This window comes from Thunnus maccoyii, chromosome 4 (assembly GCF_910596095.1).
Source record: "Thunnus maccoyii chromosome 4, fThuMac1.1, whole genome shotgun sequence".
NCBI classification, from domain to species: Eukaryota; Metazoa; Chordata; class Actinopteri; order Scombriformes; family Scombridae; genus Thunnus; species Thunnus maccoyii.
Window position 1 is genome coordinate 28,315,624 of NC_056536.1, and position 27,067 is coordinate 28,342,690.

A 27,067-nucleotide genomic window follows, 5' to 3' on the forward strand; every position below is an offset into this window, starting at 1 on the left:
TATTAGATTTAAAAAAAAAAGTGCCACTGACTCTATCTTCCCATCATCCTATCCCACTCTTAAAAATTGTGTTGTTCTGTCTTGAGTGCAGATGGCACTTTGATAAACAGGAGGAGCCCTGTAGGAGCACAGAGCCTGAATGAGTGGCATTCCACATCAGCTGAGCTCCCTTAAAGTGCGCACAATAGAGCAATGAGGTGAAAGTAATCCTAAACATCTGTCTTATGTGTCCTACACGCACAGGCTGTTTGTTCAAGTTCTAGGAAAGACATTAGCAAGAGGGGGAGTGCAGAGGAGAGAGAGAGAGAGAGAGAGACGGAGGGAGAGAGAGGATATATCAATTCATGCACTAGTTCTCCAAAGGGATTAAGCAGGGCCTCTGTTGTCTGTCCTCTCACTGCTCTGGCAAACAAAATGGAGAAGGCTGCCCTACTAATGCAAATACCCTCTTCATGAAATACTGTAGCAAGCTGGTGTTTAAATGGATAGTTTAAACTACAGTTTATCATCGTGTTTGTTTTTAATTATTATCTCCAGCAGGCGTAAGCCTGGAGGAGATCATGTGTTTGGTCGTGTGTGTCCGTGTATCTGTGTGTCCGTGTGTGTATCTGTCCGCAGCTAATCTTGCATATAACTGGACCCGTCAGCCTAATATTTTTTTGTGTGCGTTTATGACTGTATGCTCAAGGTCCTCTTGTGGTTTTACAATTTACAATTGTTGAAAAAACAGTTTTATAGCATGTTTTACACCGTCATTGACTGCTGACTCCTCGCTCCTCTTAACCAGCCGGTAGGGGCAACAAAAAGCGTTTCCGTCAGTCGGCTGGGCTAAAAACTAGTCTGCTGGAGGCCATATTTTGGCCTTGGGTCAATAACTGACATCCATAGAAAAGTTTAGTCTCATATTGAACTGGAGCATCTGCAGATTAATTCTGTACCCGATGTGTTATGATGCACTAAAGTTAAGTGTGATACAGGATGAATAAATCCCTGTTTTTGTTAGATTTCCCACCATCTTGACTGTAAGGGAGCCAGGAGTGACATAGAGTGAGATTATTTGTTTGGGAGGGGTGAATAAGGCAGGGGGGGTTTTATTTTGTGTTGTGTGTTATAATAAAATGTTCTAAATAAATTACAATGTTTAAATTGAGAAGTTTGGATTTATCCTCCTGTTTATTGTCACCTTATTAAGTTTATACAGTGAGGTGAACCCAGGAGGACACTCGGTTACAGTACCATTACACTATTCTATACATCTTAAAGAAAACTGAGACTATACATGTCCCCAGACACACCTGGCAGAGATCTGCACTCTTCTAGTTTCTGAGGCTTGCATAGAAATCACAGCAAAATGTAAAATAATAAGAAAAATGTTTGTATTTGACACTAGGATACAGGGTTTTAAGGCCTCCTGGCAGCCAGCTCTGCCCCCGTGAGAAAGGACAAGTGATGAAAATATAGCCGGCCCGGTGCACTGTCCTGTTTGACGGCCACGCAGGGAGACCGAGGGCAGTCGGTCAGCCTACTGCATATGGGGATATTCACCAACAAAAAACTGAAAGACACACAAAGCTGTCGCTCTCTCTCTCTCCCTCCATCCCTCTCCTGCTGTGAGAAGACATTTTGGCAAGCTAGAATGGAAATGAATACACAATGGTCATCTAGCATTGAAAAGCTGTGGTGATAATATTGGTCAGGCAAAAGGCTGCCCTACCCAGTGTGTGTGTGTGTGTCCATGTTTATGAATGACTCATGCTGCAGCGCAACACAAAAGGCTCACACTCAGGCTCCGCACGAATTTGAAATTCATTTTCATTTGAAGGCTTGAAGTTGTTCATATCATGTTTGATCGCATCCTTGCATCAAAACACAGTTTGACGGACAAGGGAAATAATTACTTGTCATTCATGTGTCTGAGTTTTCTCTCCTCTCCTCTTTTGTTGCTGTTAAACATGTTCCTCTTAAGACTTTCCCCCCCCCCCCACCAAACTCCAAACGCTCTGACACAACTTTCAAGTCGCACTTTATACAAAACAAAAGTGAAACGATTCCGTTCGATTCACCAAAGAGAAAAAAAATAAATAACTCCACGTTTCCTGATGACTCTTCAGCTGAATGAATCAAACGGCTTGAGTGTAATGAACTTCTTGGGAGTCTCAGTCATTAGTGGACGATAGTTCTTGCTGATCTTAAATGGTCTTAAAAGATGATCCATACAGTAATGAAGCCAGCTCTGCTGCTGGCTTGATTCCCAAAGCAGGACATAATCAAAGTCACAGGGGATACGCTGGAGCTACTGTTACCAAACAACAGCCCTCCACTTCCCTATTGTAAGCTCTTTTAAAATTAAAAACAAGGAAAAATCTGTTTGTTGTTACACTGTAGATCCTGAATGCTAAATATTCAAATTCATAGCATGTGTTTCGGGGCCGTCAGCTGGGACCACAGAGCAGCAGGACGGCTTACAACCTACTGGGTCTTTGGAAAAAGCAGCGTGTAGTGTCCAAGGCCCACCCTCCTTCTGACTCTTCTGCCTGGACCACCCTGCTCGCTGTGCTACGCTACATGACAGGACGATGCTGCTCAGTCCTTGGACCCATCGCATTGTTTTTCTTGGACCATGGTGAAAGCAAATAGCAGCTAAAGGGCCCCGGCGCTCGCAGTAAAAACCAAAAACCCGTGCAGTCATTCATCAAAGCCCAGACAAGTCGCTACTCCCCCACCAACTACCAACCCCCCCCAACCTCCCCCAACCCCCCCAAGGCACGGCCATCTCCCCCCCACTCTGGGTTTTAACTAGGACTCCAAATAATTCCAGAAATGACAAATGATACTTATATCTCTGGCCTGTGCCGAATCAATAAGCATGCAGAACAACTATCCATCTTGAGAGGTATCGACAGACGCGGCTCGACATCGGCGGAGAAGCACTTGGTGGCTTTATTCAGGATCGGGATGGGAGGGACGGAGTACAGCAGGAGAAACATGACACTTACTTTTAAATTACAATAAACCACCCGACACTGTTAACAATCAAAAAACGATTACAAGAAACTGCAGCATCTGGAGATATATATATATATATATATATATTTAAATGTCCTCACAATGAGAAGGCAGACTGACCATTTGTGAAAATATGCACGACCTTGTGAACTGGGACGGGGGGGGGGTTATTTTGACAGGAGCACCTGCACATGTTTACATGGCAGTTGTGTGCTGGGTATGAGCTGATGGGTGGCGATACAGCCCCTCTCTGGTCCCCCGGCTGGATCGGAGCAGCTGACAGATAGCACTTCAGAGCAGCTTTAGCTGCAGCTCCCCTTGAGGGGCTGTGATTGATGACTCGCACTGCCACCTAGATCCATTTTCTCCTCCAATCTGACTCCTCACAGGTAGAGTGGAGTCCTGCTTCCCTCCTCTCTCTCTCTCTCTTCCTCTCTCCCTCTTCCTCTCTCATCTCCCTTCAAATTCAAGTGGGCTCATTTTTGCAAAGGTGTTTACCAAACAGAGCGACTTCAAAACCGTCTACTTTGAACAAAATTAAAAACAGAATCATACGGAGGAAATAATCTGAACTAAATGCCTCGTGAAAACCATTTTGATCCTGAACATTAGAGATCAGAAAAGTAAATGGAAAAAAAAACAAAAAAAAAACACAATGAGATGTTTGGAGGCATAATGTCATTAGCAAGGAAAATGTTAAGACCCAGGACCCCTGCAGGTCTGAAGGCATTTAAGAACAGTTAGCTTAGCCATCTGGTAGACAATTACACAGGAACAAACACACCGCCTCAGCAAATAAAGCTTGGCTCATCAATCATGAGAATAGCCAGAAGTTGGCCTGTTATTCCCTCTGATTTAATAACCCGATGAACTGCAGTGTTATCCACCACAAGTCTTCAAGTCAACTGGAAAACATTCCGACATTAACCGACAGCATTTTGTGGGCCGAGAAAGTCAAACTGTAAATAACACTTTCTGGTAATGTCAAATTATTGTTTTAATTTTCAAATATCCAATATATTTCATTTAATCAGTTGTTGATGTTATACAACATTTTTGGTGCTTAACCAAAGAATGAAAAAAAAAAAACAAAAAAAAAAAACCCCCTTGATTGCGTCTCTAAAATTATACTGTAATTTGCACTGGGCTGCGAATATAAATTGAAGTGAAAAAGAAGTGCAAGGTTAAAAGTAAAAACATTTAAAACATTCACCGCTTCCTGTTTCAAGTAGTTTGCTTAATTAACATTTGCCCTGCGCTTTTAATTGCAATCATACTTTCCCGTGGGACCTGAATGTGGATTGTCTGGTAATTGCAGATGTTGATATGAGATGGTGACACAATGTCAAGTCTGTTTCTAAAAATTACAGAACAAAAAAGGAGGAGGATCAGGGATGCGCTGCCGCTGAGTGAACCCCTAAATTCACTAACGAGGGGATTTCACTAACTTAAGACACTACAGTGAAGAGATACTGACCCCGAGGAGTAATGGAAAACAAACAAGCGCTAAGCTATCACAGTTAAGAGAATGAAACAGATCCCTAAGCATAGAAACGCTAAGATAAAGCCTGAATTTCACCTGGATGCGGGTCATTCTTTGTCAGTTTCACCGGGGTGTTTTCAGAGCCAAGAACATATTCATCTGTGTTTCTGGGTTGTGGCCTGCACGGCCTGTGTGGAAGAAAAGAAGTAGGCCACTGCTGCGGTCTCCGATTCTCCTCAGTACACGCGTCACCTGCCAGCTCATGTGGCCCAGCTGAGATGTGAACAGGTCTGGCAAGAACCAAATGTTTTCATTTACCTCAGGGGCATCTACACTCTTCTTTAGCAGGCGGTGGCAGGCTAACATGTCAAGATACCGGCGCGGGACTCTGGGCCTCTGGGAGAGGTCACGACTCGGAGCATAGGTTCAGAAAACATCAAGATATAACTCTCTGAAAGACGGAAGGAAGGCAGCCCCAGACCTCTGCATTACATCCTGCTACAGCCTCGAAGCTTAATACTAAGCAAAATAACATCAACATCAGATGTGTTATTAATGCAGTCATGCAGATAAAGGCAAAGGTAGCTCTGGATCATTTTAGTTTCATAGCTGATTCTGACACCTTGAAACCTGAAAATGTGCTTCATTACACCTTTAGGCTCATATTTGATATGTGTTCACATTGTTTGATGGTTCTACATCCTACTGGGCAGCAGGGGGTGGCGGTGCTTCTCAGGCTAACCTCAACAAGTCTATTTCTAGCTGAGGACTTGCTGACAGCACATTTAACTTTGTGATCTTCACATGAGAGACAGCTAACAGTTGCTGACAGCTGAAACACATTGAGCTCCATTTCCCTATACAATATCTTATTGACACTTTCCATTTGATGAGGACTTCAACTGACTTTCAGATGAAAAAAAAAAAAAAAAAACCTATGTCAGGATGGTGGGTACAAAAATATCATAATAATAAAAAAAAAGGTTGATTTCCAGCTAGCTCATGGAAACCAGTAGTTCCTTTGGGGAGGCTCTGGGAGGGGTGGTGGTGGTGGTGGTTGGTGGGGGGGCAGCGGCTGTCTATAGAAGCCTGATTTATGATCTACTCAGTTTTGCATGTGTGTTCACAGGTTTCTGGGAGTTACACTCAATTAGAGCAGCAGGGGTTAGGAGTATGTTTTTCTCAGGATAAGTTAAGGCTTGACACGTTTATTTCTGCCAGTGCAGCTGAAGAGCTGGTGACAGCCTATCAAAAGTCGTTTTCTTTGATCACCCGACTCAAAATGTGAGAAATAGTAACCGTCCCTGACAAGTGAAAAGAGAAATCCAAAAGGAACACAAAATGTTTATAAAGCACAATCTTAAATACCAGTCAACATAAGCGAGAGCAGAAAATAACTGTATGGTGGGAGATGAAAATGTCATCACTTAGCAGGACAACAAGAAGCTGACAAATGCAGTGCTAATCAAATTTGTAAAATTCAAATTAGCTTAAATGTAATTCTTGCAAAGCATGACCAGGGAGCTTGCATCAAACCAAAGACTGAAGAGCGACTTAATGGATTCAGCAGGACAAAATCCCCAATTACAAGTTAAATGCCATGTCTCTTCACAATTGATATAAAACTAGTAAATCTTATTTTTTGAGACATTTAATGATTGAGCCAGCCAGTGAAACACAGGGACAAAGTACCAGCGTGAGGAGTTACTCATATCCCTGTTGAAAAACTCCTCCGTTTAATGATTCACCACTAAGGAGAGTCCACACACTTCCAGAAGAATTCAAATCCCTTTTCCCACAGCCTCTTTCAGTCCGTATGATAAATGACACCCGTCATTCCGCCGTTGCCAAACAGCACAGAGGGGAATTGTACTGATATATGATTCACAAGAACAGGAAATAAACTCTGCCTTTCTCTGTAGCTCTCCCTCTTGCCAAGTAGGACGGACCTGGACAGTGTCAAGGCTCTCATGGTAGAGGCAGTGGGAAGGCTGACGGCGCTGAAACCCAAAAAGGGAATAGACAGTGGGTTTCCAAAATGAACTCTCCCCTCTCTCAAAAACGCTGGAGCTTCTGATGACTGATGAAAGGCATAAGAGCCACTGCATTAAAATAACAGCAGAAATCTATGGGAATGAGCTTAGGAGGATCAAAAAAATTAAACAGAGGGCAAGCTAAAGTCTGCAATTATCAAACAGGGGAAAAAATATAGAATGAGCAACCTCCCTCTGCCCCCAATTACAATGCAGCAAGTGAGGCTAATTACTGTGCCTTGATTATTTCAGATTTCTGAGTGAATGAGAATGACAAAGACTTAGAGAGATCGGTGCAAGTTCAGATAAGGGCAGTACACACAGATATAACATATATATATAAATGTATGTATGAATTATAATATCTTATTCTTTGAATTAAAAACATTAGAATAAAAATGATTCAGCTAATTTAATACCGTCCTCAGAATACTCTGTTAATAGCCAGCTGCATTAAGTTGGTGTTCTTGTGTCAGAGAGACAGAAGGAGAGGCACATCCTGCTGCTGCTGCGTGGCTGCTCGCCTTCAGGCGAGTCCCTTCAGGCCAGCGCTCAGCGGTAGGCCTCCCACTTGGGCTCAGAGCGCAGGGATGTGCCCAGGGCCAGGACCAGCAGCACTCAATCACCCAGACAGCGACATCCTTTCGCCATCACCATCAGAGAGGCCCCTTTGGGGTGGTGTGAGGGGGGGTGGGGGGGGGGGGGATATTTATGAGTAGAGCGTTCACACACATGCCCATGCGGCTGCGATTCCGCTGATATACTGTCGACTGGACTGTGGGATGGAGCCATATAGTTCATCTCCTCCTCATTTTTAGCCCCTAACCAGACCCCTGTAAGTGCTCCTCTGAGCTTTACAGGTTTGGGTCTGATGTAGGAAGCAGACAGTGAACACAGCACTGCATGTAAATCTAGTGAATGTGAAGCTGGAGTTAGAAGGTAGTTATTAGATGTCATTGTCAGTGATTGCTTTGTTTGAAAATGTGAACCAAATGACCAAAATAAGTTGCAAAGCGGGACGAAAACAATGCTCGAGCTGCACTATTTTAGCACTATTTGTTTCAAAAGACACTTTCAGTCAAGCCCCTTCATGATGAGCAGCATATGTTTACCTAAGGGGTGTATTTTAATGCCTCTTTACCTTTGATTTCAGAGCAGAATAATTACAGAGGAAGCCATGTAAAACCCTGTGGCAGATTAGGGAAGTGAGTTGGAAATGGGTTCAAATTGTCGTTCTGAAGTAAAGAGGCTACTTTGCACCACAAGGGGTTTCTTTCCTCAGGCAGGCCAGGGGATTAAAAGAAGCCATAAAAGGTCTCTGTAATGGCATCAGTAATGTCTTGCTGCCATTAAAAACGGTGAGAAAAACATCTGCTTTGCATTTTTCACTCCCCTGCTACTCATTTGTCTTTCAAACTATCTGAGAGAGTGCCATGGTTTCAATGTGCTCATATTTTTTTTTTTTTCAGAATAAGGTTATTTTACAGACTTCATCCAATGAACATTAGCTTGAACTCAAGATTGTATTTGCAAATGCCAGACCGAGGGCTAACTTGCAGTGGTCACATATTGTATTAACGGTGAAGTTTGTATACTTGTTGGGACCATTATCTGGAGTAGATTTATATTCACCATAAAACTGTGTGGACTTGCATCCAAACCTGCAGCATATCATTATTCTTTGGTAGTGCTCTGTTTATTTCCTCTTTCGCTTTTGCCAAAAAACAGATTTTAAAACCGTCTGTATTCGCACCCAGATCACACAATGGGAGCCAAAACACCTTGATTGGTTTATAGCTAGCCCCTAACCATTAGAGGTGCACTGTATCCTCCTTGTCTGGGCTTCTGGGAAAGCTGAGGCCCTGCAGTAATCTTTTCTCTGCTAACCCTTTAATAAACCATAGCCTGCTTCATTAGCTTCCCCTCACAGAGTGATTGATCGGTGCCAGTCACAGAAACCCCATCCTCGCTCTGCCTACCTCTCCTCAACCCACTAAATAAGGCACTTTTTTTTTTTTTTTTTTCAGCCAGCTACCACCCATCACACTATTAAAGGGGAGTATTCAGCGTGAGCCAAAGAGGGAGTGGCATCAGCCGTGGATGGCAATGCAACAGTGTTCCTTTTGTTCAAAGGCTGGGTCAAAATCAATTTATAGGATGCACTATACTAGGCTCAGTATATTAGATTCTTACGGGTTCAGATTCTGTCTCGACACATGAAAGGAAAAAAAGGAAAAAAAAAAACGAGATTCAGTGAGATTTCAACAATGAGCTGTTCATATAACACTGACGGAAATACATTAAGAATACAGCTCCACTGAGAAAAAAAAAATAAGATGGGATTAAAAGGTGCAGTTTATAGACGGGATGAATCATTATTTTGCCGATTGCTTAACAAGTCTGCCATTATTAAATTACATCCACTGCTGTGATTCCTATTCCTCCGATTTCGAGTAGTAATTGTTAGGATAAATATAGAGATAATAATCAAAAAAAAAATCAGTTAGATCAGAGTGAACAACTTTTGGCAAATTTTGATAATGTCCTCAAATTACACATTAGATTACAGATAATTTTATCTGAAAGTCAAGGCTGTAAAGTGAGATGCCTTTATGGCAACATAAGAAACTGCACTCGAATGCTAATTCAGAGAAAATTACCCATCTGATGACACACAAAAAAAAAAAAAAAAAAAACAGCATAAAGATAGTCAGTACACAAGATCCATTTGCAAAAAAAGGCAAACAATGAGACAGATACTGATACTACTAAACTAAATGTAAAACCCTGCCAGAGGGGAAGACGAAACATGTAAGCCAATGATAAGAGTGGATAATACAGCATTACCGTAATAATGACATATCATTTTCCTGCCCACCATTAGGAGCTGGATTCTTTTCTCTTTAGTAATACCTACAATGTATGTGCTGTGTGATCCTTCACTGCTCTACAGTGGAGGAATAGAGAGATACAGAGGGTGGGGGTGGGGGGGGGGAGAGGGGCTAGATGCTCCTCAGCTGCAGTGATAAAGTCAGTAATATCACTATCTCGCCCTCCTCTCCCAAGAATTGCTATAAACCTATTTCGAAAATTGCACCCATATATTCAGTGAAGACAGTTAGCTCATCCTGGTGACAGTGCAAACTTTTAGGGTGAATTATGCCGGTGTCATTCAGAGGGGTTTATCAAAGAGGGTCAATAACTCAAAGGCCCAAATCTGAGATAGGCCGGCCCCAGCAGCAGCTCTCCCTCTCTGCTGCTACAGGCAGCTGGTGTGCTGCCATGGAACAGTCTGCTGCTATTGCTCAGGACACAAGATGGTGCCCAGACGCACTACTACATGGCAACACTGGAAGCTGTACAACTCTAGTAAAAGGAGACACTGGAACACAGTGTGAAATACAGGACAAGTCACCACAAATTATACACATAAAAACAAAAAACTAACTTTGACGCGTAGTGCGGGAAAATAAATCAACAATTTTTATTTCTCTTTATAAATAGTCGTGTGCGTGTTGACATGAAATGTGGATATTTGTCTGGAGAAATGAGCAACATTCAACTTTGCACTTTCTTAACCAACTTCATGATTCAGCGCTGGCACTGAAACACTGAGGGATGCATTTCACATTTCACAGTTTCTAAATGAAATCTTGTGTTTCGAGCATATTTACAAGAAAGCGAGGCTTTATCACAACCCTGCGTTTACTGAAATAAAAATATCTTGACGTTTATTTTGCGCCATCTTAGGCTCAAAACACATTTCACCCTGACACTTATCTGCAATTAGCCATGTTAGATGTTTGTCATGTGCAAACACTTAGCAGAATTTGACATTCATTTGATTCTAATGGGCTTTTCAGTGGGGGTTTTTGCCTGTAGGATGTTGCACTGCGAATGCATGACTGTTCACAAAACACATTTGTCAATTTGAAAGAGAGTAAATTGGTATCATTTATTGTTAAAACAGACACTTCATATTTTCCTCAGTAGGTCAGACTGGCTTCAAGTGTATTTTTTTTTTTTTTTAAATCCTGATACCAATCTTTTCAGTGGGTGTTTTTTTGCCCCTGCTTTGCCTATAGTCTGAGGGGTGATATCACCTGCAGCTGTTTACAATTAGCTGAATTGTGTCCCAAAGCAGTGCTCAAGTTTTACTCACCCTCTTTAAAATCTGTATTTTCCAGATGGCCTAACATCGAAGCTCCTTTATATATGAGCCTGATGCAGCTCGACCTATACAGCCCAGACTAAGAATTGTACTCATTTTAAAACGGCGTCATGGAAAAAGTTACTAAACTTGAAATAGTCTACAGTATATAGTTTAGCCAAGAGAAGATTAGCATGCACTCTGTTAGAAATTCTGACTATAGCTCAGCCTTTAACTTTATATCAGCTTTATTCATTTTCATACTGTGTAATGTGATGAGGTATTATATAAATGCACAGGTGACACCGTGTCCACCAAAATATAACCTGCCCCGGTGTTGAGAAACGCGGATGTACACAAATTACTTTGCGGCGTCGGTCAGCAGGAAAAGTGTGTTTGGGTCAGAGTGAAACATGCCCACACACTCTCTGTGTAGAGTTAAAGCTCACCATGAAAGAAGCAGGTCTATCAGACACCCACAGCCACCAGCTATTTTGCATCTCGCGGGCCTCGGATGACAGACGGAGTATGCATGAGTATCCACATGCTTACTGTACGAAAGGATAATTCTTGTTATCATATATGACCCAGATTTCCAGCCCCGACAATACAGACAAAGTTCTGAGCTCCGTAAATCCACCAGTGAAAACTATCAAGTGCCGTTTTTTTTGAGAGTGAGCTGTCACGCTGACTACCGGAGACAAAACAGTGAAAGCAGGTATCTGATAGAAAGTCGTGCGGATCGCCGCTTTAGACGGTTTGCAGATTTCAAACCTTCAATTTTTTGGAAGGAAAACTGAAAATCATCCAGACAGATAGTTAACTTATCATCTGAATTTCCATGCTTGGTACATATCTCGGCTTTATGACTGTAATCTGTTATTAGAGTCTCTTATTTAAAGCGAAACATAGTCTTTTAATAATTGCTGCATGTGCTTTAATTGTAAACACACAAAAACAGTTACAGGAATAATGTATTCTAGGTATAGTACTAAGTATAAACCTCCGTGAATGGTGTGTCATGAATAATGATCAGTGTGGGATGCTTGCGAACTGTATACACACTCTCTCACTGTATACGCCTGTAGGGCAGGAGTGCATTCCAGTGAGTGCAGCGACACTGCTCTTTATCCAGCCAGAGGTGGAGATGATCCTCTCTCACAGTGGGGCCTTTCCCTTTGTGTACATGTGTGTTTAGGGTTGTCTCGGCAACTGAGAGCCCGCTCCTTCATTGGGCCGGGCCGCCCCGCCCTGAGTGCCGTTGTGCATAGCGGAGGGCAGGATCCTGCTAGTGGAGCTAATAGTCTACCTGAGGTTTAGATAAGTAGGCGCATGTGTGTGTGTGTTCAGTATATATGGCATCATCAAAGCATGCCAATAATTACAGAGTTGGGTTATTACTGTATGTGACTGTTATTTTCATTAACATTCATTTCCCGTCTCCGGTAAGAGTAAATACCCGCCCACGAGTTTAATCACAGGTTTATTTCAAACCAATGCAGTTACCTCCATGATATCATAACTTGACAGTAGATGAGCTATTTATTTTATGAGAAGCAGATCTCTATGAGGAGACAGAGGAAGCATTCTGTGGGAAGTAAATATACCGCAGACAATAGTGAAACTTGAGTAATTTAACAATGAGCAAGTGACTTTATGACTAAAGCATTAACATGCTGTACTGTGCAATGATCCACTCAAAGATTCTGATTCTAACGTGCTGATTTATAACACTAATAACGAGGAGAGGCCTCTATGTTTTAACATGGCATGATACTAATAACATGGTACTGGTCATGTCCAAATGGGAACGAGTGTTTGCAGGTCTTTGCAGATTTACGTTGCATTGAAATGCAGGCAACCTTGGCAGGAAATAAGAGATGGGAAAAAAGCCAGCCTTTCATCATTTTCCCCAAATCAGAGGAGGAAATGAATATGGATGCCCTCGGGCGTGAGGGGAAGGAAATTCAGGGGCTGATGAGGTCCCTAAAGGATGCGTCTGGACAGTACCGGAACTTTTCAGCTGGGTCGCTGCCAGGGTGTGAGGGGCTGCCATGGAGCATGTAGGAAACACATGCAAGCATAAAGGCACTCACACACATACATACAAACACACACACTAAAGCAACTACAAAAAAAAATCGCAAGGGCGCATCAACACACCAGCTTGTGCACACACAGACTGATTAGCTAAAAGGCTTGCAACCCCTTTCTTTTTTATTGCAGCTTACAGAAATAGGGGGGAAACAGGTGAAGAGAACGTAGCGGGGCAGGCACTCGAAATATAAATGAGATTGATATGAAGTTATGGTGTCTTTGAAAGATGCAAAACAAATTTAAGATGTCTCTAAACCGTGTGGATAAAATCTGACTAAAAGAGGAATGTTTCCATGTGACACCTTGCATTAATTTTCATGTTTCAACAGGACAATCTGAAAGTACCCTCATGAACCCTCTCAGACATACCCTTAAACAAACTTAATCAACTCCTACTGAGCCACCATCAGTCACAAGTCTCAGAACGAAGGGATGAATTCTGTTATCGCACTCCGCAAGTAGTCGTATGGCAGGTCAGCTGCGACGGCTGCTGCTGCTGCTTGCTTCGCTGTGGCGTGTGAGGATGTGATAGACGAGGCATAAGAAATAGAAAAAACGGTGAGATACACTGAGCCAGCAGCCGAGGATGAACAGCGAGGGCTACAGAGTCGGGGTGCACCCCCCTGGAAGTCGGGTGCAACGGATCCACCACATCAACAACTAATTCACCGAGGGAGTAAGGAATTCCTGGTTAGGGATTATAGCAGGCTTCAAAGAGAGCTTTTCAAGGCTTCAAAAAAGAGCAGTGGCTCTGAATGGAAAAGAGACAAAACCACATTCCAAAAGACAGAAGTGCATATATGATGGCAGAAGTGGGTTGTGATAACTGATAAAAACTGTTTTACATTGTTGAGGTTACTGTTTGCTGATTTAATGAGGTTTAAGCCTGCAAGGTCAGCTACCCCATTATCCTGTTGTTAGAGAGCAACAGTGAGTTTAGAAATAATTCGGTGCCACGTTCTGGGTTTGAGCCATCGTGACAATGACCCTCTTAAAATATAACATGTCCCGTCACTACAACCTCCCTGCCCTCAACCGTCCCCCATAAAACCAAAGGCAGGATCAATGCCGTTAGCAGGATTTTCATTTTAGATTTTATAAGATGCAACTTTTTTCATGAGTTAGCCGAACCACAAAATGAAACTATCGGCTGTTACCTCGTAAACGTGCATGAAAACCGGTGACTGCCAGAGGTAGTTTGTTAGAGAAACACCACTCTGTACTCTTTTGAGACTTGAAAAAAGTTAGTGAGGACTGCGTCTTTCTGCTGTTCAAAAAGACAAATCAAGTGATGCGTCTGTTGGGAAATAAACAATCTAGCGTAATTTTCCAGCCCCGCACGTTGCAGCTAAATGTTCAAATACTGACTGACAGCTACTAACATAGACAGTCCACTATAGTGATAATCACTCAGTTAAGTGCATCACATCAGTATCTTAATCACTTTAATCGGGATCTTTGTACATTCAGAGCTAAGCTGCATCTTTTCCTGTCAGTCTGTTAGCTAACATTAGCTCAGCTGCTAAAAGGGGGGACTGAAAGCTGTCAATCTTCAGCTTTAATTGACAAACGTGACTTACGCCACCAGCAGTTAATTACCATAAGTAGACATCTATATAGCAGTCGGCCCTAAATGCTAAATGTATGTTATAATTACAATTATGTAAAAGTTATTTTAAATATCTCAGTAACGTAGCTATTATCGCTGAACGTGAGCTACAGTAAATTGGTCTGGTTTTCTTGATGCACGTTTCAATTTCTTTGAAGTTGGCTTCAAGTAAAATGCCATTTAAAACATTTTCAGTGGCACCCATACTTTCTTCATCACCCCTCCTCATTGATATGATTCATAATTTCCCCAAAAATGTAACATTTGTTCAGTGTAATCCAAACTAAACTTGGTATATATGTAAAATAATATGTCTGTTATCTATTCTGGGCCTGTTTGAGCCTCTTCAGATAATCTTAGACACTTTGACTTACAGTAGGTGTACGTTAGAGGGTAAATGTGGATACAGAAACGAGAAGGTGACTACAGCTCATGACCAGAGTCAAAAGCAGCTGTTAATCCCCCACCCCCCCAATCTCATCCTCCCCCTCTCATCCAAACCAGGTGAAAGCAAACCAGACTCTCTATAGTAGTGATGATGGAGCAGATTACACTTGGTGTTATTTCCAGATCCATCACTGACCAGCCACTGCACCGCTGTCCTGCACGGGTCACTCTGTGTTAAAGTCAGGGCCTTTGGCAAAAGCAATGATCTGTGTGTGACCTCTGTTACATTTTAGGGATGAGTGGGCCCCAGGCGACAGTTACCAGGGATACACTATACAGCACAAAGAGGACGTGTCAGTCACTAACACAGTGAGTGAGACAGAGCTGGAAGGACAGGTGGATACTCAGACAGAATAAGAGCTAAATATAACAAGAACTAGTTTTGACAGAAGGACAAATGGCCACACAGAGAGAGGCGGTTATGTACATGCAAATATTCAACAGGGTTCCTATTATGTCAATTGGCGAGTGGGTGAGTTTGACATTTTAGTCGGTTGACAGCTGAGGAGTCTTAGGTGTGTCAGGTCTGCATAAAAGTTTGGGAGATCTGGAAATAATCCAACAAATATTTCATGCTCTTCCAGGCTTTCTACGAGCGCCGTGAGTACAGAGAGACAGGCATGAAGACAGACAGCGAGAGGCGACTACGCCGGACAAAATGTCTTTAGGGTTCCCAATAGACTCTGTTTCAACCAGGCCGAATAGCTCGCTGACTGCCACAACACTGACCTCCTACTGACACAGAGAAAATGACCACTTTCTACAACTTTAAAATGGCCTGCGGGGGAGCACGAGATACCAGTACTGAAAATACAACAGACAATTGCTGACTCAATGTTTGTCAGGATATGGGAGGGAGGAAAATGTGTCCTTGACAACTTAAACGGTTTTGGATTGAACACGACTTATTTTGACAGTTAGTTCTATATCAATGACTTTTCGCAGGCAGACACAGACGCAACGCATGCACGCACGCTTCAAGACAAAAACATATTCTTCAAAGGAATACTCAATGTATTGAAAACAAGCTTTGGAGAGAAGGGGAGAAAAAAAAAAAGAAAAAAAAAAGGATGAAATGAATAACCTTGTCACATCTAGTGTGCACTTGCGAGGATGACCAGGCCCAAGCAGGTTTCCTGTAATGTGTGCACCTGTATTATTATCAGCCTAATGAAAAACAGAATTCAACTAACGGTAACACAAGACCATTATTTTCTACGCTCCCTGAGGTGCAATGCAGGCCTATTAGATCCTCCAGTTGATCCATCTACACACACACATACTTGGCCCCCATACACTAAAGGCCATAAAATATGCCTGTAACATATTGTGCTGTTATAGTTTGCTTTTAGAGGCCTCCCTGTCACTCAGTTAATCTTAAGAATGCTGTTCTGGTTTACAAGTAACAGCTGAAAATCAAGCAAGAGAAACACGGTCTCGTCTTGATAGACAGGATGACTTATGGCTGGCCTGGCTAGCGACCTCTTGAATGTCTGGGCTGAGATATATGATGAACAGGCAAACGTGGGAGGACACGGAGTCCCTGAAATTCTTGTAAAGGGGGAGGGAGGGTGATGAATCTGCATCTGCTCTTAGCTGTACAGCAAATGTGGACATACTGTAGTTATCATCAGTGAGGTCATGGCTATCATTATGTGTTTGGTAGACGTGTAACCTTGAAAACATGGAAAAAAAAAAAAACCCTCTTCACTGTTAGGTTTTTATTGAAGCTAAATCCCATATGCCCACAGTGTTTCTGGAAGGTTGTTGCCAACTGGAAGTACACTAAAAAAGCCCGACTTCTGCTGTTGCTCAATCAGTTGTGGGCTTAGCATCATGAAATCTGGGTGACGATGACATCAGCCCGCACCCACATGAACCATTCGTGTGACGTGTCAGTGCAGTTCCTACTGGCAGCCTTTGGCATCATGTTTGCTCTCAGTCAAGACACAGTTGGACCATAATTAGACATGCTGCTTCCTGTACAAAGACCTCCCTGTGTAATATTAATCATGTGAGGATAAAGTTGTAAATCCATCCTCTGCGGAAATTCCCCCTCTTTCATGTATTCTCAAAACGGAGAAAAAGGGCTCTTTCTGTTAGGAGCTCCGGTTGTAATCAGATGTCAGCAATGGCGAGAGAAGCTACACGGGCTCTGAAATCTGTAAGTGATAAGGATTTTTAATGTAGCGTTTTCTCTGAGGCCGTCCCAGACAACAAAACTAAACAAAAAAAAAAACAAAAACAAAATCAGATCGTTATGATAACCGGAGTATCTGCCACATGCCCCGATGACCTGATCTCTACTGTGTGAACTATGTTTCTATGACAATGTAGAAAAATATTATGAGTAGATTTTATGGGGTATTTAGTGAAATTAGTTCATCTTCATGGAATATCATCATATAAAATGCTGCAGAATAATATTTTTGGTTTCCCAGCATTCATTTTCTTCTCTAAATTATACCATTCGTCATGCACTCATTACTAAGACAGTCAATTTTGAACCAATTCCAATTGCCTCTAATTTCTAACCGAAATAATACAAGATGCACATTTTTCATCTGCCTGACATCCATTGACTTTATTATTGTGTGGAAATGTCAGACTCTGGCTGAATAAACACAAAGAAAAGTCAACATAATTCACATTTTTAGATACAGTTTATTGCTAGGTGTTACACTCTCCAAGTTATCAAAATCAAAGTCAAATAAACTATAAGCTGCTTTCAATCCTCATGTGTTGTGTTTCTTTTTCATTTATAGTTTGAAAAAGTTGATTATTTCACACAAAAAAAACAAAATTGCAACCTGCAGGTGGCATGTTCCAATATTGACCGATAAGAGCGATCATTATAAGTAGCTCGTAAGTGCATGCGGACCGAGCCATAAGGCTACAACACTGACATGTTGTGTGCTTCTGCTTAATCAAGTTGTAAGTACAACAGAATTATTCTACATTCATCACGGACACCTAAGCTGTCACTGCTGTTTAATGAGTATCAATTAAGCTGTTTCAACAGACTAGCTCAGCACATACTGTAGACACAAACAGGCAGGCGCAGCCCTAAGGAGAAGCCTCTAAACACAACACGGCACTGAGTCTCTTACAGAGGCACTTCAGGTTAAGGATTAGGGTTAAAGATGACAATTAAAGGCAGCCTAATGTATTTTAGTTCATAAAACATACATATAAGAATACTTTTTTTTAGAAACTAACACGCTTTTTTGTTTTCCTTATTTTTATTCCTGATAAATTTTTTTTTCCTATTTGGACTAAACCTACAATAGTTGGTCATTGTTTTTGTTTTTGTTTCTAGTAGAGACAGCTGTTTTACATGTATTTATGCTGTAGTACTTTTATTGTGAATATCATTCATTTGACAGGAGATCATTTGACAGAGGTTAGATATATCAGTCTGAAATTTTAAATACGGCATGTTGTCATTCAATTCTTCTTTGACAATGTTTGTTTGTGCTGTAATTTGAACAAAAATAGATAAATAATTAGCAAACCCACTACTGTGCAATCAGATATCTGTTAATCTCAAGCACAATTACTAATAATAAAAAAAACATAAAAGTTATATAGTAAACTGGCACCTATCCACTGTGACTTGCTGTCTTGTCATTCTTCATTCACCTCCATATTTTAGCTTCAGCAAAAAAACAGCTCAGTTGCACCTTGAGGTGTCATGGGTCGAATGTTAACGTGTTTAATAGGGTGCGTGATCCACTGGACCCCCCCCCCCCCCCCCGCCAAGAAGAAAAACAAACTCTTTATTCTTGTCACTTTACATTTAGTTTGACATTAAAACTTGTTTGCAGCTCACAAATATGATCAAATGAGCCGTTCAGTATTTGAAAGCCCTGCTAGTTAGAAAGCTGGAGTTTCTATCCCCCAGATCAGCGTTTCTATTGAGAGAAGAGTTTGTTAGATAACAACAACACCGAAAGCATTAACAGTACATGGAACAATTAGCAAGCTAACAGTGCTGGTTAGTTCTAATTCAGTTGTTCAGAGTCAAATTGTTGCTTATATGTGTTTCAGTTGTAAATTAAGCTTTTTTAAAGCTGCTCAATCAATAGGTAAGATTACCATTAAAAGTAATGAGAAAACAAAATGTTAAATGTAGTTAAAGCATCTAAGAATCTAACTATCACATTCACAGTTAAACTACTTTTATTTTTTGATACATAAAAAACATGTTTGGCTTATATCAGATATACTACAGGCTGCTTTGATGGTTTAAAATATCAGAAAAAGATATGGAAGAGGTTAATAAGTTCTTAAATGTTGTTTTCCACCATGTAAATGTGGTCTGCTCTACTCTCAGTTTAAACTGGTGAGCTAAAGATGTTTAGATGGAGTTAATTATGGGGCGACGGCTGTGATTATTTAAGCTTACATAACATGTTTTACGAACATAAACAAAGATACATAAGAATCATTTTGGACTGCAATTTAGAAATGCATTATTTTGCTTTGACTGGCTGATTAATGGATTCATTTGGACTGACGCTTTGCCAGAGACGTTTAAAACAAACCGACAATTGCTCATTACAAATCAGTACGTTCTTGATTGGCTTTACTAAGAGGTGCATGTTGGAGATTTTTTTTTTTTTTTTTTTTCTCCCTACCCAAGTTTGACTGAATTGCACAAAAAGCGTGAAAGCCTCTGTTTGACCCACGTAGAGAGACGGAAGATCACAGGCCAGCAAGGTCAACAGAGCCGGTGGAACATTGACTTGATTCATCAAATTAGGTCCTATGTAATTGCGCCGCATGACGACTCATAAAACATGTAGGCTATAAAGCTGTCAGGAAGCCATCAGCCTCGTGCTAAATGAAGTTACAAAAGGTGCAAGGTTCACAACTTCATATAGTGCTCGAGTAAAGTGTCCAGCAGCACTTCCTCTGGTCATAACCTCACCGTGTGCGGTAACCGTGGAGATCAGAAAACTGTGAGGTTTATTAATAATCCAACATCTCATCTTAAGGTGGGTTTTTACTTTAGATGGTTGATAAAATTACTCTTACCTTTTGTTTAAGCATTATTTGTTGCTTCTAGTTTTTCAATTGAAACAAGTTTAATAACAATTTAATTCACCAGCAATTGAGTTTTTTAAAGACTAGATTTGATTTTCAGCAGCTTCAGAGGAGTAAATGCATATATTGACTACATAAGTATATAAAACTGTAGCTAAAAGCAAGCAAATACTATCACAACTGTATCTAAGACACACCTCAACATAGACTTGACAAACAATTTGCCAAATCTCCAGAACACCTGAAGGCATATTTAGGGGACTGACCTCTCGGAGACCCTCAGAGCATGCAGTGTGAAGGCGGTTTACCTTTGTAATTGTTACAGATCACACCATTAGCACAATATTGTCATAGCTCCTGCTCCTGCAGTCGGTAGCAGCTGAGGGTTAATTTGCATAATAAATCTTAATTGAGGCTCATTAAGGATTTGATAAGAAGCAAATCAGGTACACCGCGGATAACTTAAGATTAATGTTTTCTCTGTTTTTTTTGACGCACACATATCGAAGGGAAATGTCACATTCATTCATAACTGGGCATCACTCTGCAGAATATAATATGAGATGTAAATTCAACTTTAACATTCTAACCAGGGAGAAAAAAAAAAAATCTAAATCATGATCCTTCTCTTTATAGTTTGCACAAATTATGCTTTGAATTATTATCTGAAGCTCTCTTGAATAAAAGCAGAATATAAAGCTCAGCTGGTCCTCTGAAATCAGAGTCCAGTCATATTTAATACTGTGCAGGACTTTTTTTTTTTTCTTTCAATCTACATATGATACTGTAACTTTTTTTTTCAAAGGCATCTCAGGTTAGCTTAACCTGATCCGGCTGTGATTCTTTTTTAAAGACCTCCTACCCATATGGCTAACATGTATGCCCTTTGACTGACTATACATGTAGGTCAACAACTACAAGATGGATGTCCTCGCTTAAATCTTTTTGACTCTTCATGGAAAAAAGAGATGACAAAACTGCGGATATAAATTACATAGATATAAACTACGGTGGGAATGTCTATCATTACTATAATACAAAGCACATGAGGTCCAGTGCGTTTTTACCATAAACCATATAAAACACACCATACCTCCTCCGTGTAATCAATACCAGGCCCACGGAGCTACTGTATTAACTGTAAGCTTGCCTTGCATTCTTATCCTCTAAATCCACATAAATGAACAACCCGAGCTATAAAGTCTCCTCCACATTTTTCCTTTGTAAATCATCATATCTGTAGGGACCTGGACAAAATACCATAACATAATTTCTTTTTGTATTTGGGATGTCTTGCAGAAATAATGAGTTTTAGCTTGCTCACAATAAACTCTCCCAATATTCTAGTTATTGTCAGGCTTAATGAGTAAAATAAAAAAAAATAAATAAATAAAAAAATCATAACAAGAAATAGTCTCTTTTTTTTCTGCAGTGATGATCACATGGAAACATTATCCACATGAATCACCCCAACGGCATATCAAATTGTGTCATTTGCCTGGAAACTAGTGCAGGTCTCAGAGGGAAGGCAAGGTGAATGAGCAGTTGCTGTAGAGAGGTGCAACACTGCACAAGCACTTGCCTTGAGACCAATCATAACAGGCTGTTTTTTCCACACGGGAGAGAGAGAGAGAGAGAGAGAGAGAGAGAGAGAGAGAGCAGAGCGGGAGGAGAGAGAGAGAGAGAGCGAGAGATCACTGTGCTGGAGGGCACAGGAGTCTTGGTTCTTATCAACTAGACAGTGCACCACCCTGTCTGCCTCTCATGCAAACAAAAAAACCTTCGCAAACTATTAGCTATCTACACCTGTCAGCCGACTGGCGTGCAGGAGGAAACGCAACCAGATCGCACTGAAGCCACCTGATGTGATATTATTCTTTTACTGTAGTAGGAATATACAGCATGTGAAAGTAGCTGATGAGGAGAAAGTTATTAAAAAGAGGGGGGGGGGGGGGGGATCTCTATGGGGAGCGCCTTCAAGTTTGAAAATTGCAAGCGTTGCAACAAAGTTTAAGTATATGTTTTGGTGTGTTCATAAGCCGATGGAAATTTTAAGGCTGAATTTGATCAAAACAAAACATTTGCCTTGTTGACATCGACCCAGAGAGATACAGTGCAGAGAGATTTAATTCCCACTAATGATTACATCACTTGGCAACTTAATAGACTTTATTTGATGCAGAGTTTTTGCACTCAGGATGAGCTAAAAAAAAAAAACAAAACAGCTGATAAAGTGACCAAAACACTCCTACAAACTGTTAAGTGGGGGCTGTGCTCTTTTATTGTACGGATTCTGAGTTGATTTGCAGAAATTCCCCATTTCAGCCTTGAAAAATGAACACAGCAGCCCGTGTTCCTACATGCTGAGAGCTTCATTTAAAATATTACAATTCAAGTATCGCAATCGTCAAAACGGTACGTCGGAGGTATCCGTACAGCTAGGATCACATGATTTGCGAGGCCACAAAGGAGCTGTGCCTCATTGTTTTCACGTATCATTTCTTTGCACTGGAGTAAGGTTATGTGCTACACTCTCTCTCTCTCTCTCATATCTGTACATTTCCAAGACTGAAAATAGGTGAAGCAGTCATCTGTTATCTGTCTTTACAATATTGTTCCTTCGGTCATTTTCATAATTCAGTCGTTAACGTGATTACTGATACTAAACCAGTAACGCCGCAGCCAATGGGAACTCTTGTTTCCTGCAATTAATCAAATCGTGGAGTATGCGGGGAGGCTTTGAATGGAAAAAATAAAGAGCTGTCACATGCACACGTGATAGAGAAAAAAAAAAATTATTAAAATCATCACCATCATCCTTATATTGAGCCTCAAACGTATCATCCATGAAATCATACATTTGCCTCCCTTTGCTTCTAAAACCCTCTGAGTTGGAGTCCAGTGAGAGTCTAATTCTCTTTTTGATCTCATTTTATAACAATGGTTAAATAGATTTAAGCGAATCACAGAAAAAAAAAAAGAAAATCATATTATAAAAGGCTATAGACAAAAAGGATAGCGTGGTGATACAGGAGAAAAAAAATCCAAGAGAGTGTTAATCTGGTATTAAAAACATAAAATAAGACACTTTTGTATCTGCTGCCATTTTCCTCACAGCTTTTTGTCATTCAAAAATGGACTTCCCCTTTTTCTACCTAAACTGGATAAACAACATCTGCCTTGATCGTAGGATGTTTTCTGAACAAACCACTTAGGAGGAATTTCTGCTAGCCAATTCCCACAAGCTGCTGTCAGTCACTAGCTGGCACTGCAACACTTAATGCCTTTGTCTGTTCTCCAATTTATCTTGTTAACAGCAAATTGGGCTAACGGTTAGAGGCACAGAGCTATTGTAAAAAAAAAAAAGAAAAAAAAAAAAAGAGGAATACGCCCACGGCCGCAAAATAACATATGGCCCCCTTCACTCAAAAATGCATCCCAAGCACTTATAGGGCTTTACGTTTACACCATATATAAACCTGATACACAAATTTCATCCTGGAATCTGCAGAGCCTGATAGCCCTCTGTCTTAGTGATGCTTTCGCAGTGATAAAGCAAAAGGTTTAGTGCATCCTTTCCTGGACCGGTGAGTAATTGGCGTTTTAAAATTACCATACAAACCATGTATGCAAAAGAAGTAAATCAGATACAACTGGCCTTTTACTTGTGCGTCTGTGGTCTCACGTTTTACAAATATGCCTATTAATAATACAATCCCCAGAGGAGAATACAAGCACCCTGGATGTTGAATGTCCTCTGAATTAATGCTTGAGCTGGGAATGGTGTTTTTTTTTTTTTTTTTACATCTTGCAAAATACTATTCCCACCAAGAGGGATACTGCATCTTTAAGAGCCCTACAAAAAAAAAAAAAAAGAAATGAACCTATTCCTTTGCATCTTCCATGCTCTTATTTCAATACTCCTCTCTCCTTGTTCCCACTCCACACATCATTAAACATATTATTATAACATGACTGTCAGCCTGCGTCTCTCTTCGCTCCATTCTTGCTCTGCCAGGTAATCAATTTGTCGTCACTCTCTGTAACCCCAGTAAAGTCATCAAGTGAAATGAGTTACAGCTGCAAAGAGCCTTCAAGAATACAGGAGGAAAAAAAAAAAAAAAGAACGGGAGAAAAATGACAACACAGCCCAGGAATATTCCACCGCTTGATAGCACATCCCAGGTCTTGAAGATGAAATATTAATGCACAATTTGTTTATCTGCAAGCCCACATCTCTCCAGTGCCGAGCTGTTAATTTTCTATCGGCACAGACAACGGATCAGTCAGTCATGAACTCTTCACAGCCATTACCGGGAGACATTTTGATTAAGTATTCCTAATGTAGTGGATAGGAAAGAATGAAAACACTCTGCCTGCCAACTTTTGATTGACCATTAAGCCACTGATGAATGTGCCTGTCAAAGAGGAGACAATTACCTCAACAATGAAGAAACTCTTCTGGAAGGCTTATTTCTCTATAGGGCTGACACATTTACCAGAGTACAGGCGAGGCAGCTGAGAGCGTGTAAAGGGATCACTTAGGCATCTTCTCAAAAGTTCTCTGAATAAAACTGGGGACATTGTTTTTAAGAAAAGGGGGCTTTTGGAGGCTGAAATGTGGGAAAAAATATTTAGTGTGTGACTGTATGGCAATGGGTGCTGTGTGTCTGTGTGTGTGTGTGTGTGTGTAAACTGAGAGTGTGCCGGGCAGATAAGGGTCTCAGTATCTTAAGCGGGTATAAAGAGACGCTATTATTGGCAGAGAACAATCGCCATCTGGTTGCTACATCCGCAACCATAATAAAGACTGATAACTTCTCAACACACCACGAGCAAGTAATTGCATCCTCAAACGCGAAAATACCCTTGATCAATCTAGTTTTAATCCACCGACTCAATCATAATGGGGCAGTTTCTGGGAACATCATAATTCATAGAAAATATGATGACCTCAGGAAAATAAGGTCAAGGGTAACACTGATTTTGTGACCTTGTGATTTTGATAATTTACGAAGGAGAAGTTATGCTTTTTGGGGAGATATGAAAAGATGAAAAGATAAGGTTAGTTTAAGGAAAGAGAGGACACACTGAGGTTTTCTGTCCCATTTGGGCAAAATCTTACAGCATTACATTATAAAAAGACACAGTAAACACACACACAAAACCAGTTTACAACTAGGATGTTGGCCTGTACTACACAAGGGCCTCCTTGTATACATTTCCTGTCAATCTGACACACAAACACTAGACTGCACATAAGCATGAGGTAGATTTCACTACATGACACTGCTGCACAAAAAGTAAAATCTGTATGTTGTGGAGATGTGTGTCCTCCTCTCCCTTGCAGCAGCGTGGATGGAGTGTATGTGTGTGTGTGTATGTGTGTGTGAGAGCAAGAGAGAGAGAGTGTGTAACCCATTCTCCATTTGTCCATAAGATTATGAAGAGTTCATACAGAGTTCATCTGCTATGGATACAGCGGCTCCACATCTTTCAGCTCCTCTCCGCACTTCATGCGGGGTCAAATCAAACACAGCGAGGGAGGTTTTTTAAACTAAACTTTTTAACCCAATGAATGAACAAAAGCATCATGACTTGTTATAAAGATCACTGAGGTGAAACTACACAGCTTTTTTTTCCTATCTTTTTTACTCCTAATGAACTCTTTTCTTCTTCTAGTGTTTGTATTATCAGTGTTATTAATTTACCCACAAGCAGCTCATGATGCTACAACCATCTTTCTCCATATTGTTATAACATTTTACAGCAGTGCAGTACCCAAACTGGGGTCCCAGGCCCATGTGGGAGCCCTTAGGGGTCCACGGTGAAATGAGAATTAGCTGAATTTCTATAGTATTGAATTCTCCCAAAGCACAAAACATAGCTAAGTCTATATTCTTCACCACAGTACACGTATAGTTATATAACTCTGTACTAAATCCTAACCTAACTACAAAAACCTGCTCATATGGGGCTCCTCGGGACAATATATCTCTCTTAATGCAGGGGTCTATAATGCGTATCTATTCGGGGGTCCCACATGAAAAAAAGTTTGGGAGGGGGGGTGGTGGGGGTGGAGGGGGGGGGGGGACCCTGTGCGGTTCACGGAATCATAACAAAAATAATCCACAAATGTTACACTCATATTAAACAGATCCTTTGAGAAAATAATATCGCTTACCCGCAGCCCGTTTGGGCGCCTGCTGTTTCCTCCGTGGCATTTTTTGGAGTCGCAGTTCACTACTGTGCCCAGGTGAAATCTGAATGCGGTCTACGATAGTCCATGCATAGAGAGAGAGAGAGAGGGAGAGAGAGCGAGCGTGTGTGTGTGTGTGAGAGAGAGTCTTTATTTTGGCTCTCGGAGTAGTTCAGTCTCTCTCACTATAAAGAAAAAAAAATCCAGTTAGGAATCGTTTTCAGTGGGGAAACAGATGTTAAATCGGGCTTGTTCTTTCACCTTCTTCTTCTTCTTCTTCTTCTTCTTCTTCTTCCTCCTCCTCCTACGGGGGGCGAATCGTCTCCTTTCACCATCCGTTTTTGTCCATCAGTGGCACATATGTTGATCGACGTGTGTCAGTCAGTCCCTCAGGCAGTTTTTCGCTGGATAATATGTGGAGGGAATGCGCGTAAAAAGCGTTTGGTAATGGTACAGTATATTACGCACGGTGCAGGCGAGGGGAGAGGCGATGCCAGCAGACATCGATCCATAGAACAAACTGAACATTAAAAACTCCTCCCTCCTCGCCTGGACTTGATGATGGCAGCGAGACATTTGTTACACTAGATAACCATGAGTTTATTAAAGGAACAGAGGCCAGGGAAAAAGAGGCAGGAGCACAGGCTGTGTGTGCTGCTGGGGCTGCTGCTGCTGCTTTCTATCACTCTGTGCTCGGTGCCTTTTTTCATGCAGCGTTTTTTTTTTCCTTCTCCTTCTTGTTTTTAGACCCGATCCTGCAGCTTCCGCTTTTGCTCGCTAGATGAAAGACATAAAGTTTGTGAGATTTTCAACCGCTGCGGTTATGAACGTCACTTATCGCTTTAGGTGTAACACATGCTTAATGTGACAACTAAACCTGATCATGTCGCTTTAAAAAAAACACACACACACACATATATCTGTTCATCAGTCTGTTGTTGAGGAGTATCTCATTGCAAGATACACAAAACAAGCTACATCATTGATTTTTTCC

General features: G+C 41.1%; 1 protein-coding gene across 5 annotated transcripts in view; it reads right to left on the reverse strand.

The window, feature by feature from the left end:
- The window catches only part of LOC121895173 (teashirt homolog 2), a 100,820-nt gene that overhangs the window by 15,734 nt on the left and 58,019 nt on the right, over positions 1 to 27,067 (reverse strand). For 2 of the 5 annotated variants that reach the window (XM_042408085.1, XM_042408088.1), the window contains one exon: positions 26,059 to 26,850. The exons of 1 other annotated variant lie outside the window; for it this stretch is intronic. In XM_042408085.1, the coding sequence (XP_042264019.1) occupies positions 26,059 to 26,098 (40 nt within the window). In that variant the 5' untranslated portion in view covers positions 26,099 to 26,850. The remainder of the gene's footprint in view (positions 1 to 26,058; positions 26,851 to 27,067) is intronic. 2 more of the 5 variants (XM_042408086.1, XM_042408087.1) reach the window with 2 other exon arrangements.